Below are 27,684 nucleotides of genomic sequence, written 5' to 3'. Positions count from 1 at the left end.
TTAAAATAAACGTACACACGACATTAATAACTTTCAAACTACATCTTGCAACATTTCTCGTGAATCTTCACTTAGGCAAAAAACAAAAAGTCAGATAGAGGCAGCTTGTAATTCTAAGGTCAGGGTTTATTGGGTATTGTATTCTCCATATATTTTAGACCATAATGTTCCCTGAAGACTTTCCATTTCGTGCATCCTAAGCTCACTTGCTGTTCTCAGACTACAAGACTGAGTGAAAACACTAGCAATTAACAGGAAGAAACTATAAGCTGGAACATGAGCACCAACTGAAATTGTCTTAATTTCTCTTTAAATTTGTGTCAAGCTACACTTTTCCTCACTGGAGCCCTTCTATGAATGTACAGTTAGAGTCCAGTTTTCGTCTTGGAAAGTGAAGGAAACCGTGGGACTTGTAAAATAAAGTTTTGTCAAATATTCAAGCCGGATAAGAACAAGCCACATCATTGGTCCTCTGGTCAGGAACACAGACAGACTGCAGTCTAGATGAGTGTGGGTCTGTAGGGCCCCAGGATTACAGAACATACAGTGAATACACACAAGCATAGATTACAAGCCTGTGTTTCATATTGGTGTGTGAGCACTGCATGTCTGTACAAAAAACAATTTAATGTTGCAGGCACAAGACTTGACCTCCAGCCAGAGTCAAATCTCGTGTAAAACCTGCTGTACATGATTCTCCTGCCACACCAAGCAGCTGCACTGCTGCTCTGTCTTATCAATGAAGTCCAAGAAGTGTGAAAATAGTGATTGTGCGAAACATTTGGCACCAGTTTATTCATAATTTTTAAGTTAACACAAACTAGATCACATTTTACCAAGAATTTCATTGCAGATTATTATATATATATTTAAAAAAAAAACATGAATACTAAATGTATCGTGACAAAAGTCTCTCCGCTGTGGATTTGATGTCTGATTCTCCACAAAAGAAAGAGCAGAAATGCATCATGTGCTTGCAGTGGTGAGTTCACAAGCTCAAACTTAAAAACTTTATTTTATTGTTCTTACACTCACATTAAATGTTACCTCCTCATAACATTTCTCAAATGGGAACTCCCAAAGACGAACTCACGCAAATCGTCTGGAAAAAAAAGCTGCTGTCAGTCACAGTCTTGTGCGCACACACACACACACACACACACACACACACACACACACACACACACACACACACACACACACACACACACACACACACACACACACACACACACACACACACACACACACACACACACACACACACACACACACACACACACGATGGGGCACTGGGAGGACTGCTCGATAACTAAAAAAATTAGAACAAAGTTAAAGCTCAGACTCATGTCAAACAGATTTTGAAAAAAAAAAGTCTAGTGGTTATGTCAGTCACTTCTAGAAAAATAGATTCTCTTATTTGCTTGTAATAACTCTAATGTAACTTTGAAACATATTCAGTGGCAGTCTTTCTAGTGCCCCTGTTGACAACACAGAGGACATATAGGAAACAAAAAAACAAAACATCCTGGAAATCAATGTCAAACATGTCAAAGGTGAAATTTGAAGCATCAGAGAAGCGCAGGAAACACAAGGACTGGACGATGAACTGTGACGCCACATCAACATGCTAGGGCAAACAGGAAGAGATCTAGAAAAAACAAAAAGAAAAACACAACAGGGAGACAAACCTAGGTTAAACAGCAATGGAACACAGACAGGAGAGAGAGAAACAAAGAAACCAAGAATGATTTATCTTTGTGTAGGGTTGATTACAGTCTAAACACTCAACAGTCAGTGTCAGGGACAGAGTGAAGATGGACCACGTGTTACCAGAGACTGAGGGGAATGACAACAAAAACACAAAACACACACATATGACAGCCTAAATAAAATGACAGCACAGAATCTGTGACGACATGCAGGTCACAGCAGGAATCCAGAGGTCTGGATCAGCAGCTAGAGTCGAGCACACATAATCTAAAAGAGCTCATCTAATATGGTGGCTCGAGAGTACCACTGGAATAATGACATTTTTATTACTGCTCAGTGAATTGTTTAAAAAAAGTAATATGTTACATACAACATGTTACTCCATCTGTTTATAACTGACTACATTTGTAAATGGGTTTGATCAATTATTTTCAAAATGGAAATTAAAGTATCATATCACAAAATATCCATGTTTTGTTCATTTTAGCAAAAATAATACTCAACCTCACAACTATGTGCAAATTATACTGCTTCATTTCATAGATAGATGTATGTACTTTTTCTGCCAACACAGCAGCAGTCTCTTGTTTCCATTCATTTCTTTAAGATATGAAAATCTAGGACTCTATGCTACAGTTACATTACTGTTGCTTAGTAACAGTCTTATGGGCAAGTTTCTAGTCTGAAATAACATGTTTATGCCAAACAGAAATGAATGGAAACCAATGGCAATGGCTGAAGCCAAAACAGATCTGTTGTGCATGGCATACATGATATGTAGTTAATAGATGTTACTTTCATCTTTCTGTTTACACATGGAGGTTTATCATAATCCATTTGCTGATTTATGTGACTCCTGCTTCACTTCTGACTTCAAATCTATTTTAGCCACAATTAACATAAGTCCAGTGATATTCTGTTTATAGGCCACAGCACCTACGAGCACACACACACCTACGAGCACGGGCGAGCGCGCGCGCACACACACACACACACACACACACACACACACACACACACACACACACACACACACACACACACACACACACACACACACACACACACACACACACACACACACACACACACACACACACACACACACACCTCAAATAGTCACTAATCCTCCTAGTGTGGAAAATAGTTTCAAACACAAACACTCTTTCCTCCTGTTTGATTAACACTTGCCAAAACACCAAGTGTCTAGCTCGTTCATATGCAATTGGGAGGACTTGGAGGCTGAGAACCACGGATAGAGCAGGGACAGTATTGAGAGACAGACTGACACATTGGGAGTTTTGGTTTTTAATTGAATCTTTTTGACTTTGGTTTAAAAATTTAAAAAGGTATATTTTTCCTGCACCTCTCATGTGCATAACATTTAATAAGGCAGTAATGTCTCAGTTCAGGGGCTGTATCCTTGCTGGAGAGGCAGCATCTTCTAAAGATGAGATGCTCTAACCATATACAGTAGAGACAGAAGGTGAACTAAGGTTATTGGTAACTTACAATTCACACCACCAGTGCAATCAGTGTAACATCCATTTATCTGCAGCACTCATCATGATGTAAGCAGCATTTCCTGACAAATCATGGGGGTCTTGTCGAGCTTTCATTATTTCAACCCTGCAACATTTTTGTTCAGTGGTCCAGTTCACGTGATGGACTAGTGGGTCATGATGCCATGACCCCATCAGTGACCACTTTGGACTTGTTTAATACTTCACGGTGCATAAATAAAGCATTTTTTTTGTCTTAATATTCAAAAATACATATAGAATCAAACAAGTCTTAAAGCACAACACAGCGATAGATTAGACATGATGACCGTGACACATCATCATGATTTTTGTGCAATAGTAAGAATCCTGTTTATACAGTTTACAATATACTAAGAAACTCCCAAAAAGAACACAACATTAAGTGAACGGGACAACATTACACACAACATGGTGACCTGCAGCTGCTTTTACATGAATGACCCTGTGACTGAGTGCCCTGGTCAGACCTCCATCACACATGTTCTCTGAACGTCTCACTGCAGAAGACTCAGACTTGGATTAAAACTAGTTCTTACATTAGAGAAACAGCCAAGTATTGGTGCACATGTGTTGATGTCACATATTGGATGGCTATATATGTATATAGAAAGACAGGACCAACAGGCACATGTTAAAATGGACTTATATAATAAACTATGCTCCCTGTGTTATTTTTTGGCAAATTATTTATTCAGATGGAGGCATGTATGACAGAGAAAGGGTTCTATGAAGTCTGTAGCAGCACTGATGGATCCTACACACACAGTCCATGCCACACTGACACATAGTAAACATCACCAAAAAGGAAACAACGCTGAACAGGCAAAGAGAGGACACACACCAGGAGATCAAGTGGAGTTTGTTGGACTTCACATTTGTCTTTCAAAATAATTTCTATTCAGATAAATAATTTAGGCAATAAATAGTTCCCCAACACACAGGGGAAGTATAAAACCTATATAAAAATAGAAAAGGCAAAATAGTTTAAATATACATCTCAACAATTGTCTTGCCAACTAATTCTATTTAAAAAAAACACACACGCACGCACGCACGCACACACAAGCACTTACACATGATTTTATGGAAGTCTAAGCAACTAACATGTTTGTCTTGAGTAATTTGACATTTATATGAGTTCTCCAATCACAGAAGAGATCCAGTGAGAGACATAGTGGTGTAGCCCTCTGTAGATTAGCTGGCCGCTAACTAGCAGGACAGTAGGTGGGGGTGCGATGAATCTTTAAAAAATCACCTGATTTCAAAGTAGAAACAAACTAAAACCAGAAAATATATTTCATTGAGGCTTTGAATCTCCATTAGACGGACTCATATTTATCTGAGTCACTCAGAGTGCAGCAGCACAGAAGGAGCACCACCAAAACATGCTGGGGTTAGATTATACTCACACATGCAATATCAGCTGCATTAGAAAGTTGTAAACTAAAAGAAAACACACTGGGGAACAGAAGAATAATATTTGTGTCATACAGAAATCAATTCCAGCCAATGTTTATACACAACAAAACCTAAAGGCAAACGTGTGCTCATCTACCTGAGGCTACTTGATTAGTGTAAGCCATGCAACAGCTGCCAGACACTTCAGATACAGACTAGCATTAATGCGTCATTTTAAGATTTGACTGTTAACAGAGGCCATCGAGCTTCTCTCCTTCTATCAGGGAGGTTACAGGAGGATGTAAGCCTGACCTCAGTCATTTTAGCTCAGTTGAAACACCAGAGAACAAGAACAGGCTGCTTACAGCCCAACTGTCACAGCAGTCACTGATGAAGGATATGTTGTCACTACCAAAGACGCACACACACTGCTTGAGGACAAATGCGTCCATATGTCTGCATGTGTTAGTGGAGCTCCTCCTTAAGAACAATCTGAGCCTCTGTACCTCACTACAAATTTAGGTGTAGATCACATACACGGTTTCCATGTTAAGAGATAATACAGATGCCTAATACAGAAGGGAAACCACACATTTGGTTTGTAAAAAAAAAGTGATGACTTCTGTTTTCTAATCTGATGTAGCTCCTGTGTGAGGGAGCTTTAAGCTGAGTCTGGGTGGTGGTGGAGTGCAGGGGGAACAGGAAGTAAAAAAACACATGGGTTTGGCACCTGACTGTCAAAGTGCAACATATCCTAACAATTAACTCATATATTTATTATATACCACAGCAAACTGATAACATTTCAACTTAAATTAAAATACACCTGTTTCTCTCATTTGTTAAAATGAAAACAAAGTGCATAAACCACAACAGAACACAGGAAGAATCCAGTCTAGCCCAAAATCTCTTGCATGTAGCTTCATGTGTGTCTTTGCCTGGACACGGTACAATGACCAGGAGAGGCAGCGCAGCAGACACCACACTGTAATGCAGACAAGTTTCTGTGGACCAGTCTTGGTTATTCATACTCCACTTACCATAACACCACCCTGCCTAACTAAGTCTGCAGTGCCTCAGCACCATCAGTAGGGCTTGCTGTCATTCTTTGAGCGCTTCAGCTGCACCTTCAACCTCTTCATACCGATCTGGAAACCATTCATTGACTGGATGGCTGCCTGTGATGACACCGGGTTGTCATAGCTCACAAAGCCTGAAGGAGAAACACAAACAATAACAATACTTTAAGACAGTGAAACCAATGCCCTTTTATTCACAAGTGCTTGAAACCTCTTTCCAGTTGTCCTAGCTACAATGAAAACCCACTCACTCCTGCATTTAAGTCAGTCTTTAATCTGAAACATGTTTTGATTGCTGCACTCATTCAACCGGTCCACACAGACACTAAAGAGATCCTGTCTTAAAGCAATTTCACTGTAAATGATGAGGTTTCCATTGTCCTTATTCTGTGCAATAATACATTCTAAATTCAAGCTCGAGCTAATAAGGGACGAGGCTGATATCCATTCAAATGACACCAACTCACATATTAGCTTCAGACAAACTGAACGAGGACTGTGGAGTTTGTCACTCCTCACTTGCACTGAAAGGAACAGTCTTAGGCTGATCAATGTATAAACTGGTAGGCAAAACATGTGGGAGTTGAAGTTGGTTGAATATAAAGATATCAATTCAACGACAACATTCGATAAAGATGCTATTTTCATGTATGTGCAGCAGCATAAATTGATGAGGGGCTGGGGGAAATTATTAAATATAAATCCGAGTGTGTGATGATAAATAAATACCTTCCAGTCACATCACTGACTTCATAGCTCTCAAGCTTAGCCAATCACACTCAAGCATGAAAACAAAGGCTCAACAATTGGAAAGACCCATCTTAAGGAAATCGTACAGAGTGGCACAATGTTAGAGGCACGATTTTCATACAGTATAGGGCAGCTGTGGACAACAGACACTGAAAGAATTACCCATATTCTTTTGTAGATAAATGCACCTATGTTCCTACACATTCAACTCTCAACACATCTACTGGTTGGAAAGTGTTGAAATACACAATATTACATTGAATTTGCTCCAAAAAATTACTATACTGTTCAGGAAAGTACCTTGTGGAGTGCTGCTTATTACTCCACAAATAAAGGGTCTCAAAGCACAACAAGGTCCTCAATCAGATCCTGGTTCAGTAAATATTTTGCTCAAAGGAGGGGTTATGTACAGATGTTAATGTGAACTCACCAAAGCACTTGCTGAGGTTTGTCTGTTTGTCAATGAAGACTTTAGCAGAGATGACGTTTCCAAAGGGCATAAACATCTGGAGCAAATCCTGGTCTCCAAACTCCTGGGGCAGGTGGTAAATGAAGAGGTTGGCGCCTTCTGGTCCTGACGATCAATGAGAGTGTTTTACCAGTCGTACACACAATAAACACTGATATTTTAACACTTTATTTCTCAATAAATTCAATTAACTCTAAATAATGGTCATGATCAAACAAAAAAAGGCAGTAACAGCTGTATGATATGGAGCTCCTGAAGGCTGATGTAATAGAAAAAAATATCGATGTGGAAATCCATGTGAAGGGTTTAATAAAAGTTCGCTGTACTTACAGATGACAACATTTCGTTGCCCCAAACTTCCTCTGATCACTCAAACACATTCAATTATTTTATCTGCAGCTCCCCAGCCTGGTAATAACTACTGGTCAACATGATATTTATGGGCTACGATCACATTTCATTCTCGTTTCGTTATCTGAGATCAGAGACAGATTATTTATAACTAGAATACCGCCTCACGGTTTGTATGCAGGCAGGCTGCAGTTTCCATCCATGTCTTTCAGACTCGTAAAATAAGAAGTGAAGACTTTGAAGCAATTTAATTCAAAGTATTAGGTGTATTTTGTCATTATCAAAGAATCAATGATTTGACCACTAAACTAGAATCTAATGGGCTCATTCAGAGGTACTGAAATTCCCTCCAAGAGATATCCCGTTCATTAGAATGGGACAGACGGAAAGTTAAAGACAACCCAAAAACATAATAAGAGAGTTGACACCTTCCCTTCTTCTCTTACTTTTTTCGTTCTCCCCCACTGCTCTCTTCCTCTCTCTCACAAATATACATTTCCACATTAATAATTCATTTTTTCTACCACATGACCCCAAACAGATTATGAAAAAAATTAAATCAAAAAGCTGGAGTGAGAGTATCTGAGAAGTAGGACTAACATGAACATACAAACAAGGACAAGCCGTCTGTTACGGACCTGAACTTGTTTTAAAAATCTTGACTTCATGATCTGAGGTCATGTCAGAGAGAAGGTGGGGACGTCTTACCGGTGCTGTGACTGTTGCTAGCTGATGCAGCAGATTTAAAACAAGACATAATCCTTAGCAGAAGGTGAGATCAACACACAGCACACACATCTCAACCAAGCTGACTGCAACACTTCTTTAAACCAAGTAGCAAAAAATATTGTGGAATTTCGCACCGTTTAAAAGAGTTAGAGGTCTCACAATATGCTTGTACCCTGTTGATACTGTTAGCTTTCATTCTTTAACCAGGAAGTGGCTGGTTATTGAGCAGGCCAGTCATAAAGCAAACAGGCAAATTGGGATATTGAGTCAAAAACTACGACTCACTTTTATTGTTTTTGTTTGGTCAGTTTGAATGATAACTGGAATGACTTTTTCTGAAGAAAGAAAACTTTGAAACATGCTCCAACAGCAATTTGGCAAACAAGAGTTTGTGCTTCTAAAAAAAAGGTTAAGATAAATACCCCCCATCTCCCCCTGCTTTGCTTCAAAGTTCTCTGCTAACTTTATCTGTATTTATTACCACCTCCACATCAACACTTTCCTACTTCCAGCCCACAAAGCTCACCTTCTTTCTGGCTGCCTGCAGCTGACACACTTTGCTGGGGCAGCAGACTCTGGTTGTACAAACTGGGGATGGCAGCGGCAGCAGCATACTGCTGGATGCCTGAGTAGGCCTGGCTCAGGGCCTCCATGGTGCTTCCTGAGCCATTAGACAGGCCTCCGGAGCCAAGGCTGCCATTTAGTGCCGCCATGCCTGTGCCAGAGTTACAACAAAAGAGAACTGACATGAGTGAAAAGATCAGATCTTATTACTCTCTTTCTGCTCAAAGTTAAAGCATACATTTTAAACTTTTCAAGATGCTGAATGATGTTTTACATAACAAATTTAATAACACAACCAAGAAAATGAATAAACAGAACAGGCCAAAGTAAAATGTCTGCACACAATAGTCAAAGCATGCACATACACCATAACTGGGATTTAGTTTCAGAACATCAAGTGCTCTAACAGCATATAGTATAGTATATAGTAGTACACAGTGAGCAATCAAATCAAATTAAGTCCAGGCAATGATGTTCACCCTACATCTGAGTGTTAGCCTCATATATGTAAATCTTAGAACTAACTGTCATGTTGCAAAATTAGAAGCACTTGGAGGAAATTGTAATGTGACATGATTTAGTTTTCATACTAGCAACTCTGATGTGATTTCTTTCGTGACAATAAGTAGAAATAAGTCAACATCGCTGTCACATTCACAAGATTCACAAAGATTTATATGAAGCCTGTAGTCTCACAGTTACATTCATATTAACAAGTGGAAGTCTCTTTAATCTCGTCCAGACAACATGTACAGGTCCAGATTGTTGTAAAGTACCTGCCAGGGAGCCCATGTTGAGGCCAGCTCCAGCACCAGCAGCGAGAGACTGCAGAGCACCCAAAGAAGACATAGGGTTCACTGAGGAGTTGCTGCTGGAGGTGGGAGAGGAGCCTGCTCGGGGAAACATTTACTATTAATGCTTTTACAAACACATAAGGAAAACATTAGACACCTGAGAACTCCACTCCACAATTTTACAAATGTTGCAAAATAAAATACCCAACTGAAAAACCTTAAAGTTTGGAAAGTTAATGTTTGATAAGCAACTTTCTCCTGGATGCTTTTGATATCGTTTAGTCATAAACTAGCTGTACAGATATTTAATGTACAGATGTTTTACAGTGGATCTTCTAGATTACATTTTATAAAAATTCACATTTGTAGACAAATGCAGGTTGTTGTTTTTTTGCCACTGTATTTGTTAGAGGTTTATGGAAACTGGCATTGGTACCACTACGCCCTACTGGATGTGCCTTGACAATGAAACAGTACTATAACTGTAATTTTCGTTACCTGAGCTTGTTAGTGCACTTAGTGGGCTACTAGATGTTGTCATGGCGCTGGAGCCTGTGGGCGTGGCCTGTGTGGCAGTTGCTGCTGCTGCTAAAGCAGCCAGGTTCTGTATGGCATTAAGACCTGACAATCAGACACACACACACACACACACACACACACACACACACACACGCACGCACGCACGCACAAACACACACACAGTTAAGTTCTCGACTCCACCCCGTTTCTCTGCCCACTTTTAAACTGTTAATACAGACGTGATGAGCTCTGAAGCATCAGACTGCATATTGATAACTTCCCTCAGCATCTAAAGGGATTATTAAGACACTTTGACATAAACCTCTTCTATATCCATAGGCCACAGCTGAGATGATCAATCAGCTAACAAAACATTTTCACTAGGGCTGCACAATATTAGGAAAACATGCCATATACGTTGTTTAATATCGCGATGATGGTATGAATTTGCGATAACTAAACATATACAGTCTCTGGCTACGGACGCAGAGATCAGGGACAGCTCCACAGCAGGGAGACGGCGCCCAGCCGCAGCGCCACCAAGTCCGGGGCAGACACCAGGGAGCCAGGCACAGCTCCACTAATTCCACCTACATTTTTAATTTGGGGTCTTTTCATACATGTTTGGACCATGAAAAGTTATTTTTTTTTACAGTTTTAGCAGCTCTGTCAGTAATTTACATCTTCTCTTGTGTCTCTGTCATTCACGCTGTGCACTGCGCCAACTGTGTCAAACCAAGCGCAACACCAGCTCCTTCAGCTCCATACATTTACTAACTTTATAAAGTCTGTAGTTTTTACTCAGACTGAGTTTACATATGTGTCCGATCACAATGTTTGTGTGTGTGTGTGTGAGAGAGAGAGAGACGGCTAATGAATGCACGCAATACTCAGAATAAAGATTGAACTCATTAATTAAAGGCGACAAACAAATCAACATTTAAACTGTAGCGAGTCAGATTCATCAGAGAGAGAGAGAGAGAGAGAGAGAGAGAGAGAGAGAGAGAGAGAGAGAGAGAGAGAAGCGGAGTGTGTGTCTGTGTGTGCACTCAGGTGTTCTGGGATCATAAATAATCTACACAATTTGTCTATATAATCAACCGCTCATATTGATGAATCTTACTCGGGGGAAAAACGCGATCACTAGAAGTTTCCACAGTAGAATTTAGTCGGAGAAGGTGGAGCAAGATTTGACGGAGCCGCGTCGCTCCTTCAAATCTCTGTTTTCAGATTTACATATTCTCTTCTTCCGACAATGATGAATTGACAGAAAAACCTGTCAATGATTGGAATGTCTTGAATTTATCATCTAGGGCAGCAGGGCTCCATCTGATGGGCCAAATATATTGACATACAGAGCATGAATGAGTGGCGCATGAAACACTATTTATCGTCTTTTGCGATACGTCCATCGCGATGACGATAGATTTTCAATATATCGTGCAGCCCTAATTTTCACATATTTAAACCATGAACTTACACCATAATAGTGTGATTTTGCGACTGTGTATACCTGAAACAGGGTGCAGGTTGTTGAGTGCATTCCCTGTGGAGGCTGACTGCTGCAGCAACTGTAAGTAGATCTAATGCCAGGAGGAGATATGAGAAACAATGTTAGCGCCAGCAATACTTTAACTGGTGAAATTGTTTTGGTCATTTGACGAATCAGGCCTGATAAAAATACACTCACTGCTAGGTACTGTGGCCCCAGGCTGTTGAGCCCAGTAAGGTTCCCCCACATGGAGGCAGCACTGAGTTGCTGCATCTGTTGCTGCAGCTGTTGGGCCATGCGCTTCTGCTCCTTGTCCTTCTGAGTGTCTGCAAACTTCACCACGATGGGTGATGAGCAGCCCTACACACAGACACAGGAAATCTTTTTAATTATGACAGTTTGATGAATTGATACTGATTAAACCATCAAATGCTGTTACTAGAATTACCGCACTGCAGCTGTATGCCTCCGCCTACCAGTCCAGTACATAATTCGACATACAGTACCTTTTCACTTTTCCACCAAATTTAAGGAAATTCCCTCAATGCGTTGATGAGATATCGTGCTTACGAGAATGGGACCGACAACCGAAAAACATAATGAAAAATCAGTTGAAAGCACTTGAGCCATTTTCAGACATGGAGGATGTCCGGAGAATTGGGTCACGACTTTCTGCGGAGACTGTTTATCACACATGCATAACACAGCAGGAGATTCTCAACTCAGGCAAGTTCACAACGACACAGAAATCACTGGAGTGTTCAGGTGAGCGGTGGTCCAACAGGCAAAGGCAGGGTTCTCTTGACATCTTTATCATTGTCTTATACATGTACGGCACAACTTTTTCAAAATGCACGCAAACGCACGTACACAAAGTGTGAGGTTGAAGTTTACCTCCATGGTCTGAGACTGGTGCATGGATTTGATGGCTGACTGTGCCATTTGTCTTGCCGTGAATGTCACAAACGCACAACCTGAAAGACAGAAATACAGTGGATCATGATTCATGCACATTTCTTAGGAAAATTCAATGAATTCAACATCTCAGTGTTTTTAACCAGCAGTGAATTAGGACCAGAGGGCTTGAAATAAAAGACACTTTTGAAACCAAACCAGCTAAACAATGAGCTGCAGCTCTCTAAAGCCGCTTTCAGACATGACCTTCAGGTAAATCAGGAGAATTACAGAGTTTAGTAGTCTGCCTTTCACACATGCACAACACAGTGGGATGTTTTCTGCACATACTGGTTCACAACAGCATCAAATCCTTCACATAATTCAGGCGAGCGGTGGAGCAACCGGGTGCAGCAGACAGAGACAGGAAGTGACGTATTACCTCCGCTGCCAAGATCACGTGATCATGCAGCCTGAAACCGTTGTCAGCTCTTATCACCACAAACTCTCTTGACATCTTCGGTGTCTTCTACCTGCATGACGCTGCTTTTTCACCGGGAGATATTTGTTTTCTTATTGTTTTTTTTTTCATTTTCATGTCGCATTTTAGAAGCATCATCAACCCCCCACTCGCTCGCGGTGAATCAAGCTGGGAATCCCCTGCTGTGTTCATGCATTGACGTCTCCTGGATTTCTACGGACTCTATACTAGGAGGCCAGGCGGATAAAGTCCACAGAAACTATGGAGCGTCTCACTCGGACATTTGCGTTCACACATGCACCTCCTCTGGAGAAAATACATGCATATACGTGCATGTCTGAAAGCAGCTCATGAAGCTCTGTAAAGCTGTGAGGAGTTGTAGATTTGACTGATATTATCCATAGGAACATCAATATGAGTGACTAAATAAATTCTTATGCTTTTTAACTGATGTCACATTGTCAGCAGACTATGTCTTACCACGACTGAGTCCATCAGGGCCTCGCAGTATTCGGCACTCCTCTATCTGTCCGTATGGTGAGAACATCAGTCGGATGTCGTTCTCATTACACTTCTTAGAGATCATTCCAATAAACAGCTTCCTGTCCTCCACCGCTGTATTCAACCCACACACAGCATCAAACACATTACAACACACATACACATAGTCTGTTTAATTATGGCTCTTGTTCAACTTTTGTCTTCAAAGAGACACGAGTTAAGTTTAGGATAATATCCTCCAACAGCTGAGCTCTGTGATGTATGAAGGACAGTTTCAAAATTTAAGAACAATCTTCAAATGATGATCAGGTGACCATAAAGCCATTGCAACAGTTTTTTCCTTACTATAATGATTCCTCCTGTTCATACTGGTCATTAAGATTAAGATTAAGATACCTTACTACAGTGATATGATGCTATATTAAGTGATGGGGACAAAATCCACAGTTCACAGACTACTGAAGCCTCACATTAGCTTCAAAACACAGTTGTGCAAAAAACAAAGACAATCTCTGATAGATCTGAATAAACAGAGCAGTTTCCCATAGGATGTTTTTTATTAGCGGGGGCAGCAGCGGTTAACCCTGAAGTCCTGGTTGTGCACGTCACGTCTCGTGTTGTGTGAAGCAGGTGAATTATGTGCGCTCAAGATGTTGGATTTAAATACGTGTCTCATAAATTCTCGAGCTAATCAAACAAACACATAGTAAACTTCAGTACTGTTCTGGTCCTAATAACTTCTGATTAGCGTTGGTGTTTATTGTTAACGTATAAAGTGAGTGCAGGGGAGTGAGGAGCACCATCTCATGTGTGACACACAGAAAACTGACAAAGGAGTATGGTTGCTCACTGTGACTTGTAAAAAGAGTTTGGCTGCCTGTTTATCTGTGTTACACTCCTGGGTGCAAATCAGTTCATATTTATGGAGAACAGCACAAGCACGAAAGAAAATTGTGCTATAACCAAATTACATGTTATTGTCAGTTGTGGTCAAAGATGTCAGTGAACTGCATTAAACTCAGCTACAAGCCCATCTGAAAGCACAGGAGTCCATTGTTCCATTTAGCAGCAGCTTCCACCCATTTCAGACCAGCACATACTGTATGGGTGACTCAGTCATGAGTTAAACTCTGCACAATGATAAACTGACCGATGCAGAAAAGCTGTGGTCACAACTACTCCCCAGATCTATAGTCATTAAGTCACAGGCTGGTAACCAGCACAACTCACACAACTAGCATTTCAGCAATGAAGTCATTCAGCTGTTTCATTTGACTAATTATATTGACCAATTGTACAAGTATGACTTTTTGAATCAACAGGTTTTAATAGGGTATCATTAGCAAAGGAATGAACAGAGTTCATATAAAACATCAAAGACAGAAAGAGTGTAGTAGATAGTAAAAAAAAAACCTTACCGTTGTTCTTCTCACTGTCAGCAGGCTTCATTTGGATTGGGTGGTGCATCTGAACAAGGCATGAAAATAACAGATTAGTTCTCACAGTGCCGAAATATGCACAACTGTGCAATGCAATGAATGTAACATTTCATGTTACATTCCATGTTACTAGGTCCAGAAGTTAAAAAAAGTGAAAATGGTTGGGGGTATAGCAGGGAGAGTTGTCGTATGATGATGCCCAGTTGTGATGCTATTCAAAAGATGTTTTTAGTGCTGGATGCACACATTTTCAAAAACCGACTGATATCTGTCTTTTGTCTGCAATGGGTATAGATACAATCAACATGATGGGCAGTGTTGCATACATGACACCCGTGTGAACGTGCTAATTTGGCAATACAGCGATGTGAAAGAGCACCTTACTTTTTGGTGCATTGTGACGTTGGACATGACGCACAGGGGGGTTTACCCTCGTTTAAAAAACCTTCATATTCTCGCTAATTTTGTGTAAAAGGGGTCGTATTGTTAGACTTTCTACCCATTACTTCTTTAAACATTAAGACCATTTATTGTAAATACATACAGGTTTGATGCGTATCCTAACTTTTTTCCCCATCTCTTGGTTGGGGGTGCATTGCGCTCCTTAAAAATTAGAATACTCCCAACCCAAGAGGATGTTTAGCTAACCTCGAATGTTCCTGAGCTTTTATCATCAAAAACCATGAGAACATTCATGTTGAATTTAGTTCCTTCACATGGGCCAAGATAAACCTGTTAAAATGTCTACATTACTTTCAGTACTATGAAGACCACTGGGCAAAATATATTTTATGTCATTTGGAGCAAGTGTTTCTAAACCTCGTAGAATTCTCTGTATTAATATGTTTGAGGTAGTTACACTGTACCATTGTTTGGCCAATTTGCATCAAATTTTACTTGCTGAATCTGGAGCTCATTCTGGATGTACCTACGTTGTATCTCATGCCATTTGGAGCTTCGTTTGGCACGATACATTCTTTAAAAAAGCAATAATTTAGCTGGTACAGAATCAAAAGTTTGCTTGATGAGGAGGTAGCAGATAAAATACTTTTTACAATTTCTTTACAAACAAAATCCATCCATCATTTACACCACGTATCCTGCAAGGAGTGGAGACTGGAGCCAATCCCAGTTGACAGTGGGCGAGAGGCAGGGTACATCCTGGGCAGGTCACCAGCATATCACAGGAACACCATACAAAGACAAATAACCATTCATGCTCAAAGACCTATGGTCTCTTTAGAGTCTACAATTAAAGTGTCTCTCCCTGTAAATTCAAAAAATGCCTTTAGAATGCAGTGCTGGGAGACGGAGTTAAGACGCAAAAACAGTTATTATTATAGCACAGTGTGCAGTATCACTTTAACCTAATCCACGCAGAAGCATGAAGACAGCAACTGCACCACCCTGCCGCTCTACAAACAAAAACATTACAAATATTAATAACGTTAGTTGAAAGATAAGAGGATGAGGAGGTTGTCACTTACCCCTGGCAGAATCTTCATGTTGTGCAGAGCATTCTGTGCTTCCAAGGCTGATTTGCGAGTATAGTACGTTATAAAACAGCAGCCTGCAGAGCAATAAAGATTACACCAGTGTCACACACCTAACTCCATTAAGGAAGGTATGTAAATAAGGACTACACTGCACTCTTATTTTCTGTGTGTGTGTGTGTGTGTGTGTGTGTGTGTGTGTGTGTGTGTGTGTGTGTGTGTGTGTGTGTGTGTGTGTGTGTGTGTGTGTGTGTGTGTGTGTGTGTGTGTGTGTGTCTACAGGCTGACCTTTGCTCTGTGGTGGGTTCTGGCTACGGTCTCGAAGAACATTAATCTCATAGACAGCTCCATAAGGCTCAAACAGCTCACGAAGCTGCTCCTCGGACCAGGACCGTGGGATCTGTCCCACAAACATCTTAATCGCATCAACATCTGGTTGGTCAGGGTGGTCCAGAGACCCATTCATCTTCTTTCCACTGTAAAGACAAAATATCAGTGCATTACATGGAGCCTTAAAACAAACATGTTGATTTCCCACATTTATAACAACAGCGCACCGAATACATTTGTCAAGTGGATGTTTTTTTTGTGACACAAATGTGAACGAGAAGTAGATTTGTGCGTTGTCTCAAATCATATACAGGGGTGTGAAAAAATATTTATTATTATTTTGTATTATTATTTATGTCTTTTATTGTTTTTTTCTATTTTTGCCTATTTGTCACATTTAAATGTTTCAGATCACCAACTTATTTTAATGAACGCTAAAGACAACATGAGGAAAGACAAACTGTAGTTTTCAAATGATCATTCCTTTAAATGAAGGTACCTTTCCTACCATTAGTGATGGTAAAATAAACAGCAGAAATACCTGTCTGTACATGGCAGTACATTTTAATAGGATGAAAAACGACACAATCCAAAATGATCATAAACAATATTGACTGAACATTATAATGTTCATGAAGGTAAGATTCATTTCAGGCTGTTGTATTAGACTGCATTATTATTACCTACGTGTATTTAATAAAGTTCCAACTGGTCAGTCAGGTGTGAGTGTGTTTTTCAGACAAAGAAGGTCACTCTCCAATATAACCCCAAACAACTGTCTTGAATGAAAGGTGACATTAGCAAGCTGAGACAAATGGTTATATAACTTGATTGTTCATGAATAACCCTAACAAATATCTCAGGATGAAAATGCAGTGACATAGAATGTAAAAGACAACAAAGAAGATGTTAAGAAAGCCCATGGAAGTCCCCATTAAGCTCCTGGTGTGTGAGTAAAGTAATATACTAGCCTGCTGGAGTTCAATGAGTAGTCAGTTATTTGGCCAAAAGCCGGCGCACAGAAAGCTCTCTCATCATCTACACCATTCAGCGAGTGACAGAGAGGAAGAGCAGCAGTTTGTTAGTCAGACAGAGGCTGTTCACTGTGTGACACAGAAACGCTGCTCTCACACATGCACTGCAACCCTGAACATTGAACTTTTTTTCCAATGTTACCCAGAACATGTGTGCACTCAAATGTCTGAATTAGTTGGACCAGACATTAAATAGGGTTAGTTAGTAATATTCCACAAACTTCAAAACTCAGTCACAATAAAGTCTTTACCAACAGATAAACTCCTAAAAGTTTTGGCTAAAAGTCTTGTATCGCCTGAAACAGAATGTCTCCATAAAACAGCTGTTGATTAGAAACAAGGAATCAGAAGCTGTTTACACCAATAGGCTGCCCACTGGTAGTTGCCTGATGTATATTGGTGGTGCGCGCTCAGTATGCTGGGGATCAGAGTAAATATATAGGTATAGGAAATAAAAATACATATAACTTTACGTATAATGTTAAGATAACGAGTCAAAATCTAGCTTTCTGTTGCTTCTCATTCTTTTTTCTTCTTACCCTCTCCTCCGCTGGCCATCAGCTGGAACTGCATTTCTCTGAATGACTCCAATTCCTGTATTCTTTGTTTTAAAGTTAAAGCTCTCTGCAGAGTCACGTAAAGCTGCAATATCACCATTGATATATGCCGCAATATCACTATTACATCTATGGTAATAATTTTTCAGCAGCAGACTGTGTGTGAATCTGCAATATACACTTTAACTAATTATCCGTGGCATCTTTACATGATGTGTGCATTCTGCCCAGTGACAGAGGGGATCAGCCCTGTTCTCATTTACATGTTTTTCTGTTTCTGTTGTCAGACAACAATACAAGTATAAGATAGTGACTGACACACAGTGTATTAAGACAACATGTTAACCAGCAGTCACATCATTTCCATGCTGCTCCTCTGCTGACAACATCGTGATTATATAATTGTGACATCATCTGACAGAATCAGACAAATTAATATGAGACAGCTGTGCTATAATTTCAGCTATATATGTATATTCAAAATGATCACTTACTGAGAACATCTGAATTAAAAAACATATTTTAGGCATTTTCACATGTGAAGTCGAGAGGATCTCTTATTCCATTTAGACAAGTGTTGGTGCCTCAGTAGAGCAAGGTGGAGACATTATTAAAAACTGTTGATAACATGAGCACTAACTCACTTACAACAATTCACACGTTAGCTCAGTCTGACATTACACAGACTTCATAGTAGAGAGGTGATTTAAGTATCCATTGCGCCTCTTGCTCACAGGGCAATACTATCGACTCTCTTCTACAGAAAGTAGCTCCAACAAGTCAACTAATTTGTTGCTAGTTGCTTCTTTGAAATATTAAGTTGCTAAAGGGTGTGATAATAGAATCTGTCCATACCAGTTCATTTTGAAACAGCAACAGCTGCAAACTCCCAATGCTCTGCCAACCAACAGTATATTTATTAATCACCACTCATGCACCCACTCACTCACTCAATCGCAGAGACTCTGGGTTGTATCCCTAGACAGAGGCTGGTCCAGCCAAAAAAAGATATTATAGTAGTTGGGTTTTGCCAGCACATTTACTGTGTAAGAAGACTGACTGCAATTCATTGATTTCATGATAAAAAAAAAAACTGTGTAGTGTAGCTGTTTTATGATTGCATCGATCCAAATCTTATAAAGTCTAAATATTCATGTTGTAAACTGTCACATCAGATCATAAAATGTGATTCAGCAACTTTTAAACACTGATAAAACTGCAAACAAAGCTTATATGAGGGTAATGACACAGTTTTGACAGGTCTATTCTACGCACGTGAGACTTATTTTAAACCAAAATACCAACAACTCAATTGGCAACCAAAATATCAGACAGATGGACAAAGCCAAGGGTCAGACATCAATCAAACTGTCACAGCACGACTACTACTATACTACACCACTTTTACTTGTGTGATGTAATTCGAGATGCAGAGATTTAAGGGATGATTAAGACAACTGATAATACAATAACCAAGATTTTTTATATTATAGAAGCATAAATGTAAAGAGAACAGTAAAGGCTATTTTTAGATTGATAAGTAGATTTTTCTATTATAACACCAATGTCTTTTTAAGTATACTTGTCGTGACTTTATTAGAGAGAGACAGGAAATGAAGGAGAGAGTGTAGGGGAATGAGATGAAGTAAATAGTATGGCTGGGTGTTGAACCAGAGACCCACTGCTTAGGGCATTTATAAAGCTGTGAAACAGTATATGCCCTCACCATTCGCTTATCAGGTCGTGTTTACTTATCCACCCCAGACCTATCTATCTCATCTTTGACAAAAATTCTCAAAACAAATATTAGAATGACAAGGGGAGCAACACCTAGTTTCGTGTGCAAGTCTTAGTCCTAGTCCTGACCTGGGTTTGAATCCAGACCACCAATGTTCTATTCTGCATGTTGTCCCCTGACTCCCTATTATGTCAATCAAAAATGCCAGAAAAGAATCTGTAAAATATGTAGTGTTGATACAAATATTTAACAACCCAACTCCAACATGATGGGCAAAACTGAGTCAACATTTATATTGAAGTCTAGAAGACTGTAAGAGAAGTGGTTAACTGGCTCTGTGTGTGTGTGTGTGTGTGGATAGCTCAACACTACAAGTCAAGAAGCAGAAAATGTAATATTTTTTCAGAGTGGTTAGTGATGTAAGGACGGCATAAACTGTAAAGTGTCTTAATCAAACTATGTTTAAATTAGAGCCTGACTGATTCATCTGTGAACCGACCAGTCACAAGTTTACTCCACCTCTCACACAATGTCAGCTGGCATTGCCTCTAGCTGACCCGACCAGACCATCAAAGAATAGCTTGACCACCCAAGGGAAATTACCTGTTTTGTATATTTTTTAAGTGAGAGCAGATTGCTTCAAATGTTACTGTTATTCTGTATTGTTATTTGTTAAATGTTGGAAAGAACCTTTGGCAGATATCACAGTTTGCAAACACTTTGTAGCCAATCGCTGGCTTTCATTTACAGTGTGTTCCTTGCAGATAATTACTTTATTATATTTAAGTCAGGGAACTTTGATGGTTGTTCCAAAAAGCTTACATTACTTGGATTAGTTCAAGGGGGTTTGAGGTGAGATTAGATCACTGCTCTACTGTAAAAGTCAGCCTCTACTCATTGCAATGTTTCCTGTGCAACTGGGTACCACACAAACCCAAAGCTCATCTTTCAAATGTGGCCTCATGTCCTTTTCATCAAATTCAACTATTTCTTTCCTTTCAGACACACCATTAGTAATTGTGGCCAGTGACCTCAAATTTAACTCCATCAGTCCACAGCACTTTTTCCCAAAACCACTTGTACAGATGTTGCTTTGCAGACTTGAGACACTGACTTTTATGATGAGGTTGCATGGTAAGGTTTTCCTCTGAAGACTCTTCTATGCGTTACTAATGTAACTCATGTCAAAAATGATAATAATTTAGATTTATTACATAATGCTGCACAATGAACACAGCCCACCGCCACCTATTTGTGAGCTAAACATTTTTGCATGTTCCTCAGTTTACTGTAGGCAACTTTAAAGACATTCTTGACCAGGACATGTCCGTGGACTCACACATAAAACAAATCTCTAGGACAGCCTTCTCTTATCTGCACCAGATATCTGCACCAACAAAATCCCATCTCAAAATTAAGCTGAAAAACGAGTCCATGCATTTGTTACACTACTGTAATTCTTGTAATTCTAAGTACTGACAGAAATATAAAAAGGTTATATTTCTCCGACTACTAAAATCCATAAAAAAGGCAAGACAAGCCTATGCAAGGCAAGTCAATCCAGAATAAAACTCTCTCATTGTGTCACTATTATTACTAGTACCACCATGAAAACAAGTGTGACAGTGACTGAATATAACAGAATATACAGCTGTTCCTAGTCTCTTTCTCATCTCTCCACCTAACCCAAACTTGCACCTATACAAATAAGGCAGGTGTTAAGATGAAAACTCTAGGCTAGTTGAGTGAACCTGCACAGCAAAAGCTTTTATCTACCAAGTTTTCAAATTCCTGCATTGAACAATAAAAACTATGGATGTTTTAATGCGCCAACAGCACAGGTGGGATTTCTGTGGATTTCAGTGCTACGGATGGTCAGTCTGACAATTCAATGTGTGCTGTGTGTGAGAGAGAGAGAGAGAGAGAGCGCGAGCAAGAGTTAGAGATTATGGTGGGGCCACCAGAGCTGAGGTAAGAAATGGAAAACAATGCTGTGATGTCATAAAGCAAACACAATAAAGTCAGAAAATGATGTCAGGCATTGTTGAAAAAAAAGCTCCGCCTCTTAAAGGGCTTTAGACACGACCTAAAGCCTACATAAATTGACAAAATAGTTGACGATTAAAGGGTAGGACTGACACAATCGTGATGTCACTATAAAGTGAGAGAATAACATCCTCCACAGCTTATTCAAATGAACCAATCATTCATCATCATATGGTAGAATTGACATCATGATGACGTGATATCTATGACATGGCATTATGTTACAAGAAAATGTATTGTCAGAGTAAACATCCATCATATCTAAATTGTTAATATTAATTTAAGTCTTAAATTTAAATTAATATAATAAATCTGTTTTGAAAAATCATGACGGAAGTCCCATTTTAGGCAAGATACATAACAAAAAGTCGAGAGTGTGTGTGTAGAGTTTGTGTGCACACGTTTGCATATGCAAGAAAAAGATTTCAAAACCCCTTGCTTTTCATGACACACACAACTTTGCAGTTTGTCTTGAGTCATTATCAGTTTGTGACATCATCTAAGAGGGCATTTTGTAAATGATTTCATAGGTAACATTAGAATAACATTAAATGGAAAATTAAAATAATATATATCAAACAGTTATTGGTGAAAGGGTATCTGTTAAAAATCCAGTGGTAGTTCGGCTCTAGTTTAAATGTTATGGGACATCAGAGTTCATGCATTTGAGGGGTCATTTTCCTTTCAAAATGTACAGATGATATCCCACAGTATATCATGACCTGAACCGTAGCTGTACCAGGGGAGCAGTCAATGGAGGGATGCACGATACTTAAGTGGATTATCACGACAACTGCGATCAAAGACATTACATCTAATTTTTCTCAAAAATTCTGGAAATTGGGATAATGATGAATTAAGTGGGAGAGGCTGAGACCTACAGAAACATATTAAGCTCAGAACTACATGTCAACAGCTACATGTTGTTTCTTGCACAAATAATTTGCAGATATATCACCAGATTCTGAACTGGAATAAAAATCACCTCTTAGCAGCAATGTAGATTAAAAATGTCAACTACAGCATTGGACTAAAATGTTGATTGATTTATGCTAACATTTAAAATGGACACACAAAGAACCTTAACTTTAAGCAGCTGATTGTACAGAAAACTGTTGATATCAAAATATCATAGCTTTGGATGCAGAGAATGTCCATTTGGTTTAAAGACTTTAAGGATTAAACAGAATGTTAGAACTACTTGGAAAAGACCAAAACAAAGAGAATAAAATAAATATTAAATGTGGTAAGTCTAGATACACATCAAGAAAATTTGAGTATGACAAAACTGCAAAGAGAAAACAAATTGCTTAAAAGGGGCATTTCGTTCTCATGGCTATTATCATGCAGACACGCTGCAACAAATCTACTTATGATTATCACTGATTATACATCAAATCACAATAAAGACCGGTCCTTTCCAGATGATTCCCAGAAACACAAGACATGCTACTACACATATAAGACTTACAAAGCTGGCCAGTGGGAGTTACTTACACAGGACTAGAATTCAAAGAGCAATGGTCCACCATCATCTCGGGGAGAAAATCCAGCTTAAAAGAAGCCATGATGGTAAAGTCTGTTTGCTTTTCTTTCTTCTTCTTTAACACAATGAAGCTAACTTGACGCAGTAATCAGATGGTGGTGGTAAACTCCAGATCCTACACTTGCCGGTAACTCCCTGGTTACTGGTATTGTAAGGCAGCCAACAGAGCAAAAAAGGCAGAGAGAAACAGTGTGCCGCAACAAACCAATCCACATGGAGAACCTGTCCACCAGCTGAAGAAGCACTTTTGTGTGAGATGAACGAAGAGTATAAATGACAAAACACACACAAAGTGACAGGACTTCAGGTTGGCTTTCCAGGTTCTGCGACTGGGACTAACCACAGCATAGGGATCATGGAGACAGAGCACTGGTGGGATCACTGGGGCCAGAGAGAGTAATGGCCATTTGGGGTCCCACAATCAAAGTGCTGATGATCCATGGCCTTTGTGAACATTTCTCCAAGCCCAGCAGATCTGGCTGCAGCATCAGATAAACAGGGTGTCAGATTGATGGTGATAAGGCCCAGTGGGCAGAGGGAATGAAAGAGGGAGTGAATAGTACTCCCCAGCCAGTAGCTAATCCCCGGACTAGGCACAACAGTGGCTAACAATTAGGTTCCGGCCTGAGGGGGGCTGTGTTTGCCCTGTTGTCCTACAGGCTGCACTGGTTGGTGTGTGATTTGTGTGTGTAAAAACAATGTCAAATGACACTGGCTTTGGTCTTTGTGCACCACACACTGCACACATAAACTAACATGCACATACACACTTATAAAGTGGGATAAACTTCAGGAATGTATGTAATATAACACTGGACTACAGTATCTGCCTACAGTACATGAGGCTGTTGTTTCCTGGACTCAACATAATCTCTACTGCTGTTTACCATTTTTTGGTTTCAATTATTCAGCTGTGTCTGACAAAAATATTAGATTTCATGAATAGTTTTAAAACAGCTTACTATATACTGCGATATACAACTAATGGGTGGACCTTTTGTGTTGACCAAAGCTGTATCATCATGGTAGTGCACATTAAAGCCGTTTTCAGACATGACCTGAGGGTAAAATCCAGAGAATTGGCTACGGAGTTTATCCGCAGTTTGCCTTTCACACAGGCACAACGCAGGTTCTCTGCACAGACGCGTTCACAACAGCAACAAATCCTCTGCGTTACTCAGGCGAAAGGTGGAGCAGCCGGCTGCAGCAGCCAGAGCATATGTGCCGATTCAGATGTCGTCAGTGTCAATCCACGCATCTCTAGTGTTCACACATCGAATCCTCCTGACTTTCTACGGACTTTATACTAGGAGGCCAGGCGGAGAAAGTCTGCAGATAATCCTGAGGCTCTCACTCAAGGTGGTGAGAAAAGTGATGCAAGCTTGTTCTGTGTTTTAGAACATATGGGAGATAAGACTGCAGAATTCAAACCCACTACATGAAGAACACACACATTGTTTTGTTATACTCATTTAAATTTGGCTACTCCCACAATAACTAAATATTTAATCTATGTACTTAAAATATTCAGTTAAAACAAGGCTTATTACACCCTGATGAAGGCATAAGCCAATACGCGTTGGTTTATTTTAAAGCTTCAAGCCCATTGAAATAAAGGCCTTTTACATTTTTTAAACCACTTTGAGTGCCCGGACCTGGTTTCTTCATGCCATTATTTTTAGACAAGTTTTCCTCAATTTTTTGACAGGTATTCCCTTCCATGAGCACCAGTGGTTCGAGGGACACCAGTAGCGCTCCCGCCACCTCTTTCTTGTACTCTAGCTTTGTTTGTATGACCTGACTGTGTGAGAAAGATAGTGTATATGACTGTATGGTGTGGCAGAGGGTTACTGGCAAATGTTCTACATCCCTCTGTTGTCATTGTAGAGCGGACAGAGTCTCCTTACCCCACCAGTGCCACATCGGAGACTTCCAAGGTCGGAAGGGGGAGTGGGGGCTGTCCAGCCTGCTCTGGGGACACATAGAGGGTTTCAGGGTCCAGACTATCCATCCAGGGCCTTGTGCTACTACTTCCAACACACACACACACACACACAAACACAGGACCAGATCACCACAACACACCAGATCCAGATCCACACACACACACACACAAACACAAAACAAATAAATACACAACAAAAATACACACAACAAATAATAAACTGAGTTGACACATTTAACACTGAATACATGAATCAGTAGCCCAAGCTAAAGTGAAACAGACAGGGTGGTTCTTGAAAACCATGTGATGTGTTCTTCAAAAACAGGAACATACAGTGACATCCAACAAGGATAAACAATAACAATGTTGGATGTTCATGATATCAACACCATGCTGACTAGTTTAAACTTAATTTAAGGTATCTCTTGAATTTGGATTATGACTAGTCAGAATTAAATTGTAGAAATCTGAAACTGGAATAATTATCATATGTAAGTTGCAGATGTCTGTAAAAGTATAGAAACAGCATTGTACAAGAAGAATAAGAAGTTGCTTCTAGGATAAACAAAAAAAACTACAACACCAATGGTGTATAGGTAGTTGACAGTGTGAAATCATCACAATAATAATGCATGAATGTAAAACGACACTGCTATCAATCTTGAACCAACATCAATGAGAGAAGATGCTGGACAAATACCCTTAAAACACATCTGTCCAGAGTCAAACAAACATACGTTTGTGACATACATGAACACTAATTGAACAGTTGTACAATTCACGGTGATATAATCACCCAAATCTATAAGCATGCTTTTATGCTAAGGGGGTTTAAAAGGTCCCTTAGCTGTAGTCTCATCATTGTCTAATCTTTATCCCTCAGAGTTTATTGCTTTAATATATCCCAAAAGCATTATTGTTAGCTCAAAGGGATTTACAATCTCTTTAACATTCCTAACCCTAACCCCATCCCTAGTCTTAAGAATGAACAATTGGTAAATGATCTGTGTTTATATCATGCTTTTCTAGTCTTGATGACCACTGAAAGCGTTTAGCCATTCACACACACATTCATACAGTGGATCTATGTGCCGAACTTTCTCTATCACAAATCACACATAAACTGCAATTTAGGGTTAAGTGACTGGCCCAAAGAGACAGCGGCATGCGGAATTAAGGAGCTAGGGATCGAACCACTGACCATCTGGTTAGTGGACGAACCACTGAAACCCTAACCTTAGCCTACCCACAATTCACATATTAAGCCTGGCCAGGTCCTCATTAGGACCAGGCCTTAGTCCAGATGAGGTCTACTGGTCGTGACAAGGTCAGTGTTTATACTGGAAAGGGTCCTAAAGATGTAACAAAAACAAGTGCACACACGCACACAAACCTTTGTAATGCATTCCTTAGCCTAACTTTAACCATCATGATTAGACTTCTTTTTTAATTACATGCTCCATACAGATACCAGTGCCTGGCAAACATCAGATACACAGACCCTTTATAACTACATTTCTCTTTAGACTGTGGCAGTAGGACATAACACCTGCCATGAGTGTTTTGAAAGGTTAGTGAACTGCAGCATTTTAGCACTGTAGTGTAGCAGGGATTGTTCATGTGAGCCCAGATGACAGATCCTGACTGTGGGAGGAGTGACAGCGGAGACTTTCGCGTTAGATGACATCACGGGCAAACCCTCCTCTTTAGGACACACTCATATATGTGTACATATGTTTATTAAGCCCACGTTGTGAGGCAATTACAATCCTGTCCAAGGCTTTGGAGCAAAACCCAGAAGAGGTGATATTACAGGTTAAAAGCACCAGGATCACACATCATAGCTGACTTGTTCAAGCCAGAGCAACTCTGTCATGGCGCATTTAGCACAACGTATTACTGTCATGCTTTCAAACTGACGTTCAGACCATCGGACTGGTGTCTACGTGAAGCCTTGACAAGCGAAATGAGCAACACAACAAGTGCTTACTGAGCTAAAGCGCTGTGGGTCTGTTATGGTGACGTTAGCTTCATGCTAGGATCGCGTTTGACAACTTGGTATGACCAACAACTTACCCGTGGTTATTTCACGCCACTGTTAAATTGGCTGGTGTGGTGAAAACAAGAGGTCGCAGTGGATGCGTGGCCACAGTGTGCCGCTGTCCACGCTGCACGTCTGCTTAAAACAAACGAGTTGACTAGTGTAAAGATGAGTAAGTTGTGTGGTATCACTTTGGACATGTAGCAGCTCCAGTGTAAAATGGCAGTCAGCCTCTCT

General features: G+C 40.0%; 1 protein-coding gene across 17 annotated transcripts; it reads right to left on the bottom strand.

The window, feature by feature from the left end:
* Positions 1 to 760: 760 nt before the first annotated feature.
* celf1 (cugbp, Elav-like family member 1) lies at positions 761 to 27,684 on the bottom strand. Of its 17 annotated transcripts, XM_035160452.2 has the most exons (16): positions 27,483 to 27,684; positions 25,369 to 25,491; positions 16,499 to 16,686; positions 16,205 to 16,287; positions 14,697 to 14,745; positions 13,258 to 13,392; positions 12,273 to 12,376; positions 11,601 to 11,762; positions 11,424 to 11,493; positions 9,890 to 10,012; positions 9,374 to 9,487; positions 8,560 to 8,748; positions 8,013 to 8,033; positions 6,915 to 7,058; positions 5,696 to 5,868; positions 761 to 1,651 (listed from the first exon to the last, which is right to left on the bottom strand). In XM_035160452.2, exons 2-15 carry the CDS (start codon positions 25,470 to 25,472, stop codon positions 5,741 to 5,743), a joined length of 1,614 nt encoding a protein of 537 aa, XP_035016343.1. In that variant the 5' UTR covers positions 25,473 to 25,491; positions 27,483 to 27,684; the 3' UTR covers positions 761 to 1,651; positions 5,696 to 5,740. The 17 variants fall into 17 exon arrangements, with proteins under 17 accessions (XP_035016343.1, XP_035016170.1, XP_035016509.1 ...); XM_035160279.2 differs by having other exon boundaries at positions 761 to 5,868; XM_035160618.2 differs by having other exon boundaries at positions 761 to 5,868; positions 12,297 to 12,376.

The sequence above is a fragment of the Hippoglossus stenolepis genome, chromosome 1, assembly GCF_022539355.2.
Source record: "Hippoglossus stenolepis isolate QCI-W04-F060 chromosome 1, HSTE1.2, whole genome shotgun sequence".
Taxonomy (NCBI): Eukaryota; Metazoa; Chordata; class Actinopteri; order Pleuronectiformes; family Pleuronectidae; genus Hippoglossus; species Hippoglossus stenolepis.
Note: the sequence above shows the minus strand (reverse complement) of the source record. Positions and strands in the feature narration are given on the sequence as shown.